The sequence below is a fragment of the Sinocyclocheilus grahami genome, unplaced genomic scaffold (genome assembly GCF_001515645.1).
Source record: "Sinocyclocheilus grahami isolate Dianchi unplaced genomic scaffold, SAMN03320097.WGS_v1.1 scaffold82.1, whole genome shotgun sequence".
NCBI classification, from domain to species: Eukaryota; Metazoa; Chordata; class Actinopteri; order Cypriniformes; family Cyprinidae; genus Sinocyclocheilus; species Sinocyclocheilus grahami.
Genome location: NW_015505261.1, coordinates 71709 through 85243, shown reverse-complemented (window position 1 = coordinate 85243; position 13535 = coordinate 71709). Strand labels below are relative to the sequence as shown.

General features: G+C 35.8%; 1 protein-coding gene across 1 annotated transcript in view; it reads right to left on the bottom strand.

The window, feature by feature from the left end:
- The window catches only part of prkn (E3 ubiquitin-protein ligase parkin), a 188194-nt gene that overhangs the window by 128832 nt on the left and 45827 nt on the right, over positions 1-13535 (bottom strand). The window contains exon 2 of the mRNA XM_016273888.1: positions 4464-4627. Coding sequence (XP_016129374.1) covers positions 4464-4627 — 164 coding nt within the window. The remainder of the gene's footprint in view (positions 1-4463; positions 4628-13535) is intronic.

Here is a 13535-nt window from a genome sequence, read left to right as displayed (position 1 = left end):
ATTATTTCAAGACATGTAAAGCATTTTGGCTCGTTTATGTGGGCCGTCCCAAGCATGGTTGCAATGTGTTCATTGTCAAACTCCAAAATCTGATTATTTTTAATTCTTAAAAAACGCCATTATTTTATTTGAAATAAATAAATATTTAATTTTATTGACAAAATGTTTTAGTTTGTCTTGTATATTTTTTTCATTCGATCAGATAACATTTTAATCTGTTATATGGTCATGTTACAACGTGCCCCTCAGATGTTACAATGTACCCCACCTACGGGGCATGTTGTCGCATTTCACTTCCAATTTTTGAGGGTAAATAAAGAAAAACGTATACACTGTAATTATGAAACAAAGCGATATATTTGTACTAGACAAGTGTGAAATTACTGTGGATTATAAAATTATACTCTGAACCCCATGTGGATTTACACAATTTGAGAAAGTCAAAAAGTTTTACTTTGTGCCCCACTCTCCCCTACATCACGACGCGCAAAATGAATTTCTCAACCCATAAGCAAATATACTAGGCCTATAAAATTAGTTAGAACACAAAAAGCAACATCGATCAAGTTAATAATCAAACTAACCTAAAATCTGTGGGGATGATGACGCTGTGTTTTTATCTGCTCCATGTAACCGGTCCATTTGCGGTTCCACAACTCCCACTCCATCGTCAGCTTTAGTAAAATAAACTAGCTGTGGATTTTAGTGACTCGCTCATGTTTTCCCCTCTCAGGGCTGTATGTTAACTTTTTTTGCACATAGCACTGGTGCTACAGAGGTTGAACGTTTTGTAGCACAGGCCAAACAGTTGTAGCACAAGTATAAAACATCTGTTATCATGTCTGAAAGCAAACAAGTACTGAAAACAAGTAATGGAGTGCATCACTTAAAGGCACAATATGCAATTTTCGCCGCTAGAGGGCGCATATTCAAAATAAACAAAGAGGCAAAGGCATAGTTTGATGACGCTGTGACTGAGTGTGGAATCATGGGAGTTGTTGTCTTCATCCCCACAGCCGATGCAATCCGACGGGACTCGGGCAGAAATCAAGTTCATGGATGAGCTAATGATTTATTAACGTAGTAGAATGAAGCAGGGTGAGGCTGAAAACCGTCGAAGCGAAACGAGGTCGCTGAACGAGCGTGACACACGGCTCGAAAGCAGCGGAGCTTTTATTATGCCACAGTCCACCGCTTCCGCTCCTTCCGGTCGTGCGTATGTGGGGGGAAAAACAGCGCTGTTTTATCATACTCGATACATTTGAAAGTTCTGTTATTATGCTACTCTGTGCGGTCGTCACCGGTCTGTTAAAACGCACAACATATTAAAGCGTCTTTGGTGTTTCCATGTTTTCTACAAAACAAAATCGGAAATCGAGGGGTTATGACATTACGTCATTGGCAGGTGACACAATGACACTATAGACACGCTCCGTGTCACTAGTTAAAATTGCTTATTTCTCTGGATTTAAACATTCTTCGAAACATTTGGGATAATGTAAGTACACAAGTCAGCAAAATATATAACACTGTTCTAGTGGTTTTTGGATATTTTAATAAAAAAAATCTTACATATTGTGCCTTTAAACAGGCATTGATGTTCCATAGCACAAAAAATACAAACCATCACAAAAATTGTTTTTAGACTAAGTTTTTCTTTATTTGCTAAAAATGGAAGCGTGCAGAAACATAACACCTCAACATTACACATCAAAGTAGAACAGATCTGTAGGCAGACATCACTAAATAAAAACTCTAAATAAAACACTACATTTGCAAACTAGCAAACTAGCCTATACCTTGACACTCCTCTATGAGACTAATGACTCTCAACAGTTGCATCTTTTTTTTTTTACTTTAGTGCATGCATAGTGTGTTTGTTACCGATCTAGCATGTCTGCTGGCCACTCTTTTGTATTTGGTCTCCTGGCCCTTTTAGAAGAAGTCCATTTAGCTGCTACACCATTTGGATTGAATTCCTCTAAACAAGAGCTGTTGGTCAGCATCAAAAATTAACCAAGGGAAATCCTTTTTCCACTCTGGCCCGAAAACACTATATACATCAGTTATCCTTTTTTTTTTTTTTAAGGCAACTGTATTAAAGTTCATCAGTCAAGAGCAGTGACTTTTCTCTGTGTTTTGTTGTTTTATTAATATTGAAGGAATAGTTCACCAAAAATTAAAATTCTGCTGTCTGTCAATTCTGTAGTTGTTTCATAGTGTTTTATTTTTTATACCATCATTTACTCACTCTCGAGTTGTTTTAAACCTGAATTAGTTTCTTTCTTCTGTTGAACGTAAACGTTATTTTAAAGATGTACCATATTGGCCCGAATATAAGATGACCCTGATTATAAGACAACCCCCCTTTTTCCAGATGTACCTTTTGGAAAAAGGCTTTTTAAAAACCAAATCTTGTTTTTTTCTCAGTAAAACACATTTTGTCTTCAATAATTTTTATATTGCATATTTTTCCTATTTTAATTTTTGTTTTGAAAGTATGGTTAAAAACTGGTAAAATGTACCAACAATCATATTTAAAAAATATACACTTTTTGATATACCATGAAAAAAAAAAAAAAAAAGGTAGCCCATCTGAATTAGGACATTTAGGCTATCCATCTAATAGTATCCCACCAAAATCTTATTAACAGTAGAAGTTAAATCTTACTGTAGTCTTCAAATCTGGGTACTGTCTTACGGTTTAAAATCACAAAGAGAGTTTGGTCCCATCAGGCTAACGTGACAGTCACGACTCATGCAGCTGTAAGCTTTTCTTTTTCTTTTGTTTTTACTCGCGATCTTTACAACACGCATTACGTTACGTATTTCATGGCACACTCGTTTTATGCGTATTTGGCGCCACCTATTGTTGTGGGTGTATTATTGACATGTCAAAGTCTTGACCCTGAATATAAGATGGCCGTGTTTTTTCAGACGTATTTCCAAGAAAAAAAACATTGTCTTATATTCGGGTCAATACGGTAATCAAACAGTTGCTGGTTCCTATGTGACTTCCATTTTTCCCCCTACTGTCAAAGTCAGTGGGGACCAGCTACTGTTTGGTTACCCAAATTCTTTGTGTTCAGCACGAGAAAGAAATTAATACAGGTTTGGGACAACATGTGAGTGAGTAAATAATGACAGAAATTAAATTTTGGGGTGAACTATTCCTTTAATGGCAAGCGGCAGCATGTTTAGTACTGTCGCTTTAAGAGCTGCACGCATCCATTTCTCTCTCAATTGTTCACTATCATTTTAGGCATAACTAATTGTGTTTATATGTAAACCTTGTGTGTTTTGACAGTATTAGACGCAAAATCAGTCAGACGCGAAAGACAACTTAGTCTAGTAATCAGGTGCTGTTTAATAGGTTCGTAGTTTGCACGCGCTTCAAGTGTATAGGCTTATAAAAAGCACAGCGGTCAGAACAGCGGGTGAAAGGAATGTGTAACCTTTGAAGCAGATGCAAATAATGTACTTTTGTGATTGCGAAATAAGTGCTGTGTCCTGTGAGTGTAACTCTACTTCTAAGTTAACATTAGATATGGATGTGTCGCGTTGCACTAGGCTACAGTAGCCTATATTGAGATGGAGGCGCCAGAACTGCATCTGATAGAATGTGTGCTGTAGCACGATACTATGACATTTCTTCAAAAGTAGATCGTGGAGACATTTTAATAATCATTTCACACAGCCCTAACTACCAAGTAGGCTGTAATCAATCTCACACACACAAACAAGCACAACGAAATCACTTCACACTTTTAAGTGGCTGTGCTATGAACATGCAAATCTGTATCGCACGCGTGCTACAGTGGTAAATTTATTCATCGCACAGACCAGTTTTTTCGTAGCACGTGCGGCGACATATATGTGCGACCATTTCTAGATTACACCAGAATGAAGTGAAGAGAGGTAAATGCAGACATTAGGCGCAGCGATCACCTCATAGATAGGCTACGTGCACAGTTTGTTCAAAAGTAATATATATAATAAATGCATTTGATTGGTAAACCAAATTCAAATGTGACATTTTAATCTCTAATGGTAATGCATGGAATTTACGGAAAAACTCCACTAAATAATAGAGCTAAAAAGTGAGGGGCGATCGGCGCTACTGATGTCCGTCAAGTTACTCCACAGCCAATCACGGGCCCCCTCCTTGCTCGGACACCTGGGGCTTCAGCCCCGCCTAGCCCAATGGTTAATCACATGCCCTACACATGATTATAATTTTAACTGTAGTCTAGTGTTATTCAATATTACATTTAAAGTTAATAGAAAATAGAATAGAAATGACACTGACATATATTTTAGTTTACCATAAATGCTTGACATTACATTTGGCAGTAAACTTTAACCATGTTTCAAATGCGATAGCAGTAATTTACATAAAGATGTATTAAGACCTACTTAAGTTTGTAAAAAAAGTATAATATTTCCATAAGCAATCTTTTCACCTGAAGTGTGGATTCATTGCATAGCTCTCGTCCAGCAAAGATGACCCGCAGTCGATCAGGCTGTACTCCCTGTAAACGTCCCACCGTCTCTTTCAGCTCAGCTACACTCGCACCTTGTTCCAGTTCCACCGGGAATCCATGTCTGGAGTTAAACCGCACATATACTAAGAGAACAAAAGAGACCATTGGAGAGATCTTGTCAAATCCTGATCATTTTCAAAGACCGACAACAGGTTTATTCCCGTGACATTCAATAGGCTATATTTAAACAGTATATAGAGTAAAGAAAACTTTTGGAATCAAAAGCAGACCACTCTTAAAGTTTGTCTTCATGAAACAGCCTTGAGGTCAAATAGATTAATATCTTGCCTTTGATATCGACTGGCTCAATTTTCGCTGCTCTTTTTTGCATGTGGATTAAAATTATACTGTGTATACTCTGATGCAAGTGGTCCTTATCAGTACATAAACACCAGTGTGCACGCAGCTTAACATCCCAAAATAATAAGGAGTATCCAATAGTGACTTAGAAGAACAAAGCTGTATCATGCCTGTAAATAAATCACAAACTAGAAATGAAAAAAAAAAAATAATAATTATATACTGTATATATACATGAGAGGATGAGACCACCCACTTGGGGGAACTCTGTGTACCACCAATGATACATGTACCACAGTTTGAGAACCATTGGGGTAAAGAATAGGTATAGGTTATACAACATTTATTATAAAGATAAATGGTATAGAAAATGCTATAGACTATATAGTACCTGGATATAGTATGGGGTGTAGTATGATCCAAGTTGTCCTAAACATGAGACATGCTTTACATTAAGTGTTTCAAACTAACTCATATATATTTGTGCTGTTTAATGCATTTGAGACCTGTCACTTATTCCTTATTTGTAAATATTAAAAAGTAACTTGCATTTCAATTTAGCATAAAATCGTCCATGAGTAAGTCTCCATTAAGCTTCACAGACGTCAGTGAACGAGCCAAACAGGCTAATGGGTGAATACTGTATTAGGTGTATCAACAGGATACAACGTAGAGAAAAGACACTATAGTATATATAAAATAGCACAAAAAATAGGCAAAAGAAATAGAAAATAGGTACAGAACAGGCTATACAACACCAGACAGAAAGGAAAACGATTGAGATAAAACAGTGAAACAACACAAAAACGCTGTAGACAGCATCAAGGCAATGCGTAAAAGTAACTGACAAACAGAAAAGACTAAAGACAGGAGTCAAAGCCAGGACAAAACAGGTGACCGACAGAGACACAAAAGAGACATGTTAACATTCAGTCTGTGCCGTCCCTCCCCTAAAAAAACACAACCCCCTTCATTAAGATGACTGCGATTTGGCGCAGAAGGAATTTTTCTTGTTATCATGTAGGCTTATTATTTTAATTGAAATGAGTCAACCTTTTCAGAGCCCCCAGAGGCATAGAGATAAACTTGGAAATGGAAAAATTACTGATATTAAAGAAAAAAATCCACACTAAAATTGCACATTACTGAAAAAAATGGAAAGGGAGAGAGGAAGGGTATGGAGGTGTTTGTTCTCCACACTCATATGTAATTAGCTCCAATTAAATATTTGTTCTAATTGGATTTGAGTATATTGGAACATGCTGATGCACATCATCACAAATCAAGCAGTTAGAAATTAAAAGTCAGTTTGGTTATAGAATCCTGTTTATATCTGAACTGTGTGTGAACAGAAACATATTTAGCTTTAAAACAGGACCGACAACCATAGTATGCTTCTGTATAAACAGCCATTTTGTTTTTTTCCCAGAAAAACACAAACATACTCAAAAAAGAAAGTGTGTGAGAGAAGGATTTTGGTCATGCAGACTCAATATCACTCGGCCATAGCTCTTCCTGGAAATTGCATCTGGTGATATTGTTGACTTTAGAACAGAGGGGGCAACGCTTGCACTGATTGCTACTAAACGACAAAAGCTGAGGGTCTTGCAACACTCTTTAAGAGGGGTTTGAGTGATTGCTTGTTGTTAAAGCGTGACATTCTCTAATAAAGGCATTCTGTTGACCACATTTGAAGACAAATGACACTTGAGCCAACAGCATGCTAAAAATACAACAAATCATATAAGAGAGACTGGACAAGGACAGAAATAAAACCTGCACTTGGATGGTTTAGAGGACCAAATACAAGCAGTGTTGTATTCAGTATGGTAAGTTCACCCAAAAAAAAAGAAAAAGTTGTCATTTACCCTCATGTCGTGCCAAACCTGGGACGCATGTCTCATACAGCTACTGTATATAGTCACAACTGTTTCCTGAAACCGTAGTAGTGACATCCATCATTCAAACTACGCTATTTTAACAATATGGAACTATTTTTAATGTGTACAAAACCGTACTACTTGGTGGTTATGGTTTCTATAAATTATGGTTTTGGGAAGCACAGAAATTTCAGCTATATTTCTGGAACCCAATGCTGTTTAGGACCCATTATCTTGTTTTATTTCTAGAGAGGTAGTCATACATGCTTGGAACGACACAAAGGTGAGTAAAAGATGACAGAATTTACATTTTTGGGTGAACTAATTCCTTTAATATCACAATACATTTCATTGCCTTTGTAAAATATGCCTCTTCCTTCTTTATTACACACATCACTGCTATATTTCTTTACGCTGTATCACCAAGTAGGCTTTAATGTCAGGGCAACTGGTCTATTTCCATGCGGACTGTTTCTACTGATTACGCTAAGAATAGCAATGACTGCGCTGACAGTTGAGACAAAGATAAGCCCATACTGAGCGCAGAGCCGCAGTCAGGGCAGGTCGAGGGTGACGTGTGCTGTCGTGCTGATTTCCATAATGTCTCTCATTGTTTTGTCTGCCTTCCAGGAGGATAACAAATGAGAAAATTCCCCCTTTGTCATGTTTCATCACAGCAGGAGTCAGTTTTGCGGGCACATCTCGATGTGCCTGGACTGTCAGAGTTTTTCCATCAGTCAGCGAGAGTGACTGAAAGCAATCATTACCACGCTCTGGGTCCGATTGCAGAGCAATGAGGCCAAACTATAGAATACTATATTCAAACCCTAGTAAGTTCAACTTCACTACTCTGTGAGATTTTTTTAAACTACAGATTGACTGTGGTTACAGTGTTATGAAGCAGGAGTGTTATATAAAGTCATGTACCACTGTTTCTAGGTTCAAACGTTCAGTTCAGATCCTAAAAGCAAACAACAAACTGTGCTAATATACACTCACAATATGTTGTAGTACTACTAATAAATCATGATCCTAACCTTTATCTCCATAGCAAAATCTCAGTTATTAATTGTTTACAAAACGTCAAAATATTGGTGTCTGGGATGCCGTGCGCACTGAAAACTGTAGTGTACACCGTTAGTTTAAAATAAAAAAAACTTAGCTTAAATGAGTCCTATAAATCAACACTATTCATAAACAGCAATTGAGAGTAAACTCAATTGAAACCTGCTTGAACCCTAAAGAAAATAATGCACTTGAAAATAAAGTACATAAACTAAGAGAAGAAATGTTAACTGATAATATTCCATCAAGTGAAAGTCAAACTGAAAAAATTATAATTGATAAGCCAGCCCTCTGCTTTGAATTGAACAAAGTAAATGTACAACAAGTGGAACAAAAATTATCAACTATAAATATAGATAAACCATCGAGAATGGATAACTTAGATGGCCGCCTTGTAAAATTAGCAGCCAGCTGTTTGGCGGAAACAGTTTGCCACATCTTTAATATCAGTATTAAAATATGGATCTTTCCTTTAGCTTGGAAAGAAGCAAAGGTTATTCCTCTACAGAAAAATGCAGCACTGAGTGTTAATGGTGCTAATAGTCGACCAATAAGTTTACTGCCAGTTCTTAGTAAAGTGTTTGAAACGATAGTCTGTGAACAAATTAAATTCTTCTTTAAGGATAATAATTTACTCTGATTCTGAGCATGCATATCAAGAAGGACATTCAACAGGAACAGCATTAGCACAGATGATTGTTTAGTACAGATTGATGATAATAATTTAGTAGGAGCAGCATTGTTAGATTTTAGCTCCGCTTTTGATGCATTGGATCATAAATTATTGCTGGAAAAATTTAAATGTTATAAATTTACTTCTCAGACTGTACATTGGTTTAAAAGTTATTTGACTAATAGGAGGCAATGTGTATTTTATAATGGAAGTTATTCGGAAGTGAAAGAGTTACAATGAGGTGTGCCTCAAGGAAGTTGTTTAGTTGTCAAGTTGTTTGACCATTGCTATTTTCTATTTTTACCAGTGATCTTCCTTTGGTTTTAAAGCGTGCAAAAACAGTTATGTACGCAGTTGATACAACATTATATCTACCAGCAACATTAATTGAAAAATTATCTGTTGATTTAGATGAGGACTTACAATTAGTGGTAAAGTGGGTACGGAATAATACATTCTAAAACTGACCAAATAAATTTCTAAATTTGACAAAAACCAAAAGTATTGTGTTTGGATCAAATTCTAAACTTAAACTCAAACCACAATTAAATTTGTCTGTAAAGAGTGCGCATATTGAACAGGTAGAGGAAATCAGACTTCTTGAAGTTATGCTAGACAGTAAGCTGAAGTGGTCAAAACAGATAGAAAATACTACTGTCCAGTGGTATGGTCGATTACATCAAGTAAAGACTTGGAAAAATTACAGTTAGTCCAGAATAGAGCTGCACGACTTACTCTGAACTCTAACAAAAGAGTTAATATTATGAGAACGCACAAAATTCTAGGTTGGATACTTGTGAAGGATAGGACAATTGTTTCTCTGCTTTGTTTTATAAGAAATATTTCAGTATCTAGAGTTTCAAGTGTACTGTACTGTCAACTTTTGTATAGTAGTGCTAGTCATAATTTTAACACCAGGCATGCATTAAAACGGTATTTTTTGCTTCCGGTTTCAAAAACTAACGCAAAGCAATGCATATTGAACAGGTAGAGGAAATCAGACTTCTTGGAGTTATGCTAGACAGTAAGCTGAAGTGGTCAAAACAGATAGAAAATATAAGTAATAGTTATGGGAAGAGGTCTATCAGTTATTAAGAGATGTGCAACATTTTTACCACATTATTGCATCTCTCAAATTGTGCAAACAACGGTTCTTACTTATGTAGACTACTGTCCAGTGGTGTGGTCGATTACATCAAGTAAAGACTTGGAAAAATTACAGTTAGTCCAGAATAGAGCTGCACGACTTACTCTGAACTCTAACAAAAGAGTTAATATTATGAGAACGCACAAAATTCTAGGTTGGATACTTGTGAAGGATAGGACAATTGTTTCTCTGCTTTGTTTTATAAGAAATATTTCAGTATCTAGAGTTTCAAGTGTACTGTACTGTCAACTTTTGTATAGTAGTGCTAGTCATAATTTTAACACCAGGCATGCATTAAAACGGTATTTTTTGCTTCCGGTTTCAAAAACTAACGCAAAGCAATGGACTGTAATGTATAGAATGATTTGCCATTGGATATTATAGTAAAATGAGGTTTAAAAAATAATTAAAGAAATATTTAATGGCACAGTATACAGTAAATTGTTGATTTTGATGTTCTGAATTAATTTTGGGTTTGTATGTTTTATTGAATTGGTTTTTATTGTTATGGATTAATGTAATTTTGTTGGACCCCATGAAGAATAGCCACTACCTTGGTAGTAGCTAATGGGGATCCAAATAAACCCGGACCTGGGGTCATAAAGCATTTTACAGATCTACTATACAGAGTATGCACAGCAGGGTTTAATAATTTGAGACCCCCATGAAAATGCTTCTACATTGCATTTATCAAAATGAATGTTTTTGGGTTTTTTTCCCTGATACAAATTAGGATAATAACAAGAATGATAATTTGAATTAAATAGTTGAAGTGAATTCCATTATTTCTCAGTGTTTTGCATTAAAGTTTAACTGAATTGGAAATGGCGACAGTTTTTCATTGCGTCATACACCCAAGTTTAACGAATTTTCGAAAAAGAAAAAAAAAATGCATGGAGAGAGTCTACAAGTTTATCTAAAACCTGGTGGTCTTGTTCTCCAGAATGATTTGAGATGATCCAAAGAGTGTTTTTAAGTCCTCATGAAATCAAAATATACACTATTACAAGTATGCACAGCAGGGTTTAATAGTTTGAGACCCCCATGAAAATGCTTCTGCATTGCATTTATCAAAATTAATGTTTTTGGGGTTTTTTCCCTGATACAAATTAGGATAATAACAAGAATGATAATTTGAATTAAATAGTTGAAGTGAATTCCATTATTTCTCAGTGTCTTGCATTAAAGTTGAACTGAATTGGAAATGGCGACAGTTTTTCATTGCGTCATACACCCAAGTTTAACGAATTTTCGAAAAAGAAAAAAAAATTGCATGGAGAGAGTCTACAAGTTTATCTAAAACCTGGTGGTCTTGTTCTCCAGAATGATTTGAGATGATCCAAAGAGTGTTTTTAAGTCCTCATGAAATCAAAATATACACTATTACTTTGTTAGAGCACATTGCTAGTCTTGAGGTGAGCAATTAATCTGTGCAAGTTAATCCTCTGAAAACAATTGTTTGTCTTGATAATCTTTAATCAAAATCGGAACATTTACTTCCGCTCTGGAATAGCATTCCTTCTCTGATGATGTCAGTTTGACGGCTTGGGCAGAGTATCCTTAATCACACCCCTCCAACCGCTAGTTTGCTACAAGCAAGAGATGGAGAGGAGGAACACTAAAATAAAACCCCGCCCTCTATTCAATATTCCATTTCTGTTGGAAATATGTCACAATACTAAAGTAGAGTCAGTCACAACTTCCGCAAGAACAACTGACCATCTGTACAAAGAGTCACATGATCAATGTCAAAACTATGCTTTTTGGATTAGTGCCTTAAGTAATCGTTATTTTACCTTCATTTTAGGTCATGAAGTTCTTTATTTTACATTTTTCAAAATATTAAATTCAGCTTGTTTTCAGGATTAAATTCCATTTTTGGAATCCCAGATTTTTAAAGTGGACCCTCATTTTTGACCTCCATGAGACATTGTAAATTTAAGTTAAGAAATTCTGATTTCTTTATTCAAATAAAATGATCCAAGCACTCTTCATTCAAAGAAACAACAAAATTCAGATGACGTGCACTCAAATTAATCAGCCAGGCCAATTCAATCAGCAGAGTAGCTGCTGAGGCAAGTTTTAAACAGGCATCCAGGTGATCATCAGTTCAGGTTGAGCGGTATTTGGATTTGGTTATCTTCATATGGGAAAATGCTGTCTCACAGAAGTATGTTAAGCCAAACAAGGCTGTCAAGGTTCAGTGCACATCTTCTGATGCTGGGATATTTTCATCTCATCGAAGTTCCAAAAATGTCCAGCTGAAGCTCTGCCTTCATCTGAAGTCAGACGGCAGCAATAAAATTTCATCCTCCAGGGCAGATGCGCTCATTTGGAAAGCTGATGCAATGTTTGACGCCTGTGTACAATTGCTGGGAAATGTGGAGTTCTGGACATAAAACTAAACCTGATCTAAACTAAGTCACAAAAAAAGACAAAGGCAGCCTGCTTGAACAAGCAAATTATAGCTATGTTTGCACGGGTATACTGTACTGAGCACAGCATACAAATATTTACACTGTAAGATGGAAAATCTGGTTGGAGCTGGCTGGAAATCAAACCCATGCTATGACCTTGGTGCTGTTGGTCCCAACAAGCTAAATACAACTAACAAGAACATTAATCCCCAGTTCTGCAGCTCCCATTACATCCACTATCTGAGACCTCATGTCTAGGTTTCATTGGACCATGACAGTGGAAATTGCCTGAACCATCTAAAATAAATGTGTGTTAAGAGTAAACCGAGCACAGGGCGAAATGAAAAAAAATAAAAAAATAAATAAGCGAAGAGATTGAGAGAGATGCATATAGAATGTGTCTACCAGAACGAAATGTGCTGGTGATGGAGAGTCTTATTGAATCTTACAGAATGTGTTCCTGTGGTTTTAAAAGGATCTCACTGGAAATTGAATCTTTGAGATGTTTGGCTTCAGTTCTTTGAGTGCACTGATCAAACACTTATTTACTGAATATAAACCCTCAATTCATTCTGGTTTACTGTGAAATGTCATCCTTTCATATTTAAGAAAAGGACCAATGTGACGTGGTCAAACAAGGCAAACAACTCAAAGATGTAGATGCAGAAGATTGTAATTTCCAGTCGATTTACAAAAATTGTTGGCTTTTTGCCTGTGTGCTTTAAAAACACTCAGAATTTAGCATGAAGTGAAAGACGACAGTAGTGGATGCTAGTTATCAATCTTGGTGTGAAGTGGCCTTTAGAGCAGTGGTTCTCAACCTTTTTGAATTGCTTATTTTTAAATTTCACAACAACCTGTTGGTAGTTTCCAAACTTGCATTCAGTCTCACCACGATTTCCAACTAAACATTTTGTATCTTTGATCATGCCTTTCCAATAATATTTTCCCAAATTCAATCTTTTTCTGACTGCTAGGGTTGGGTACCATTCACATTTTAACCAGTACGGTACCTGAATTTCGGTGCCGGTACCCAAGGGTACCTTTTTTCAGTACTTTACTCTGTGTAATTACAAAAACATTTATTTCAGTGAAAAAATAAGTCCAAAAGTCTCAATTTCAACATTTTGAACAATAGGGCCTTACAAACGTTTTCTTTATTTCTTTTTTTTTTTTTTTTCAGAAATTCTTGTTTTAATTTTTCTGAAAATCAAATGAAGGCATTAAACATTTATTTTAAATCAAATGAAAATTAAACCCTTTTATTTTTTGGCAAACAAACTGAGGTTTATTGTTGAAATTAATACATGGAACAAAAATTGTGTGAATATTCCTTTAAAACATTTTTAATAGGCTAATAATTGCATAATTTTTTTCTACAATTAAGTGATTAATCTGGTTGTAATATTTATTTGATCATTTAATTGTTTTATTTAAATTTGATATAAAATGGAATATTTAAAGATGCACATTATACTGTACAAAAGTAATACAAGAGTAATATATTTC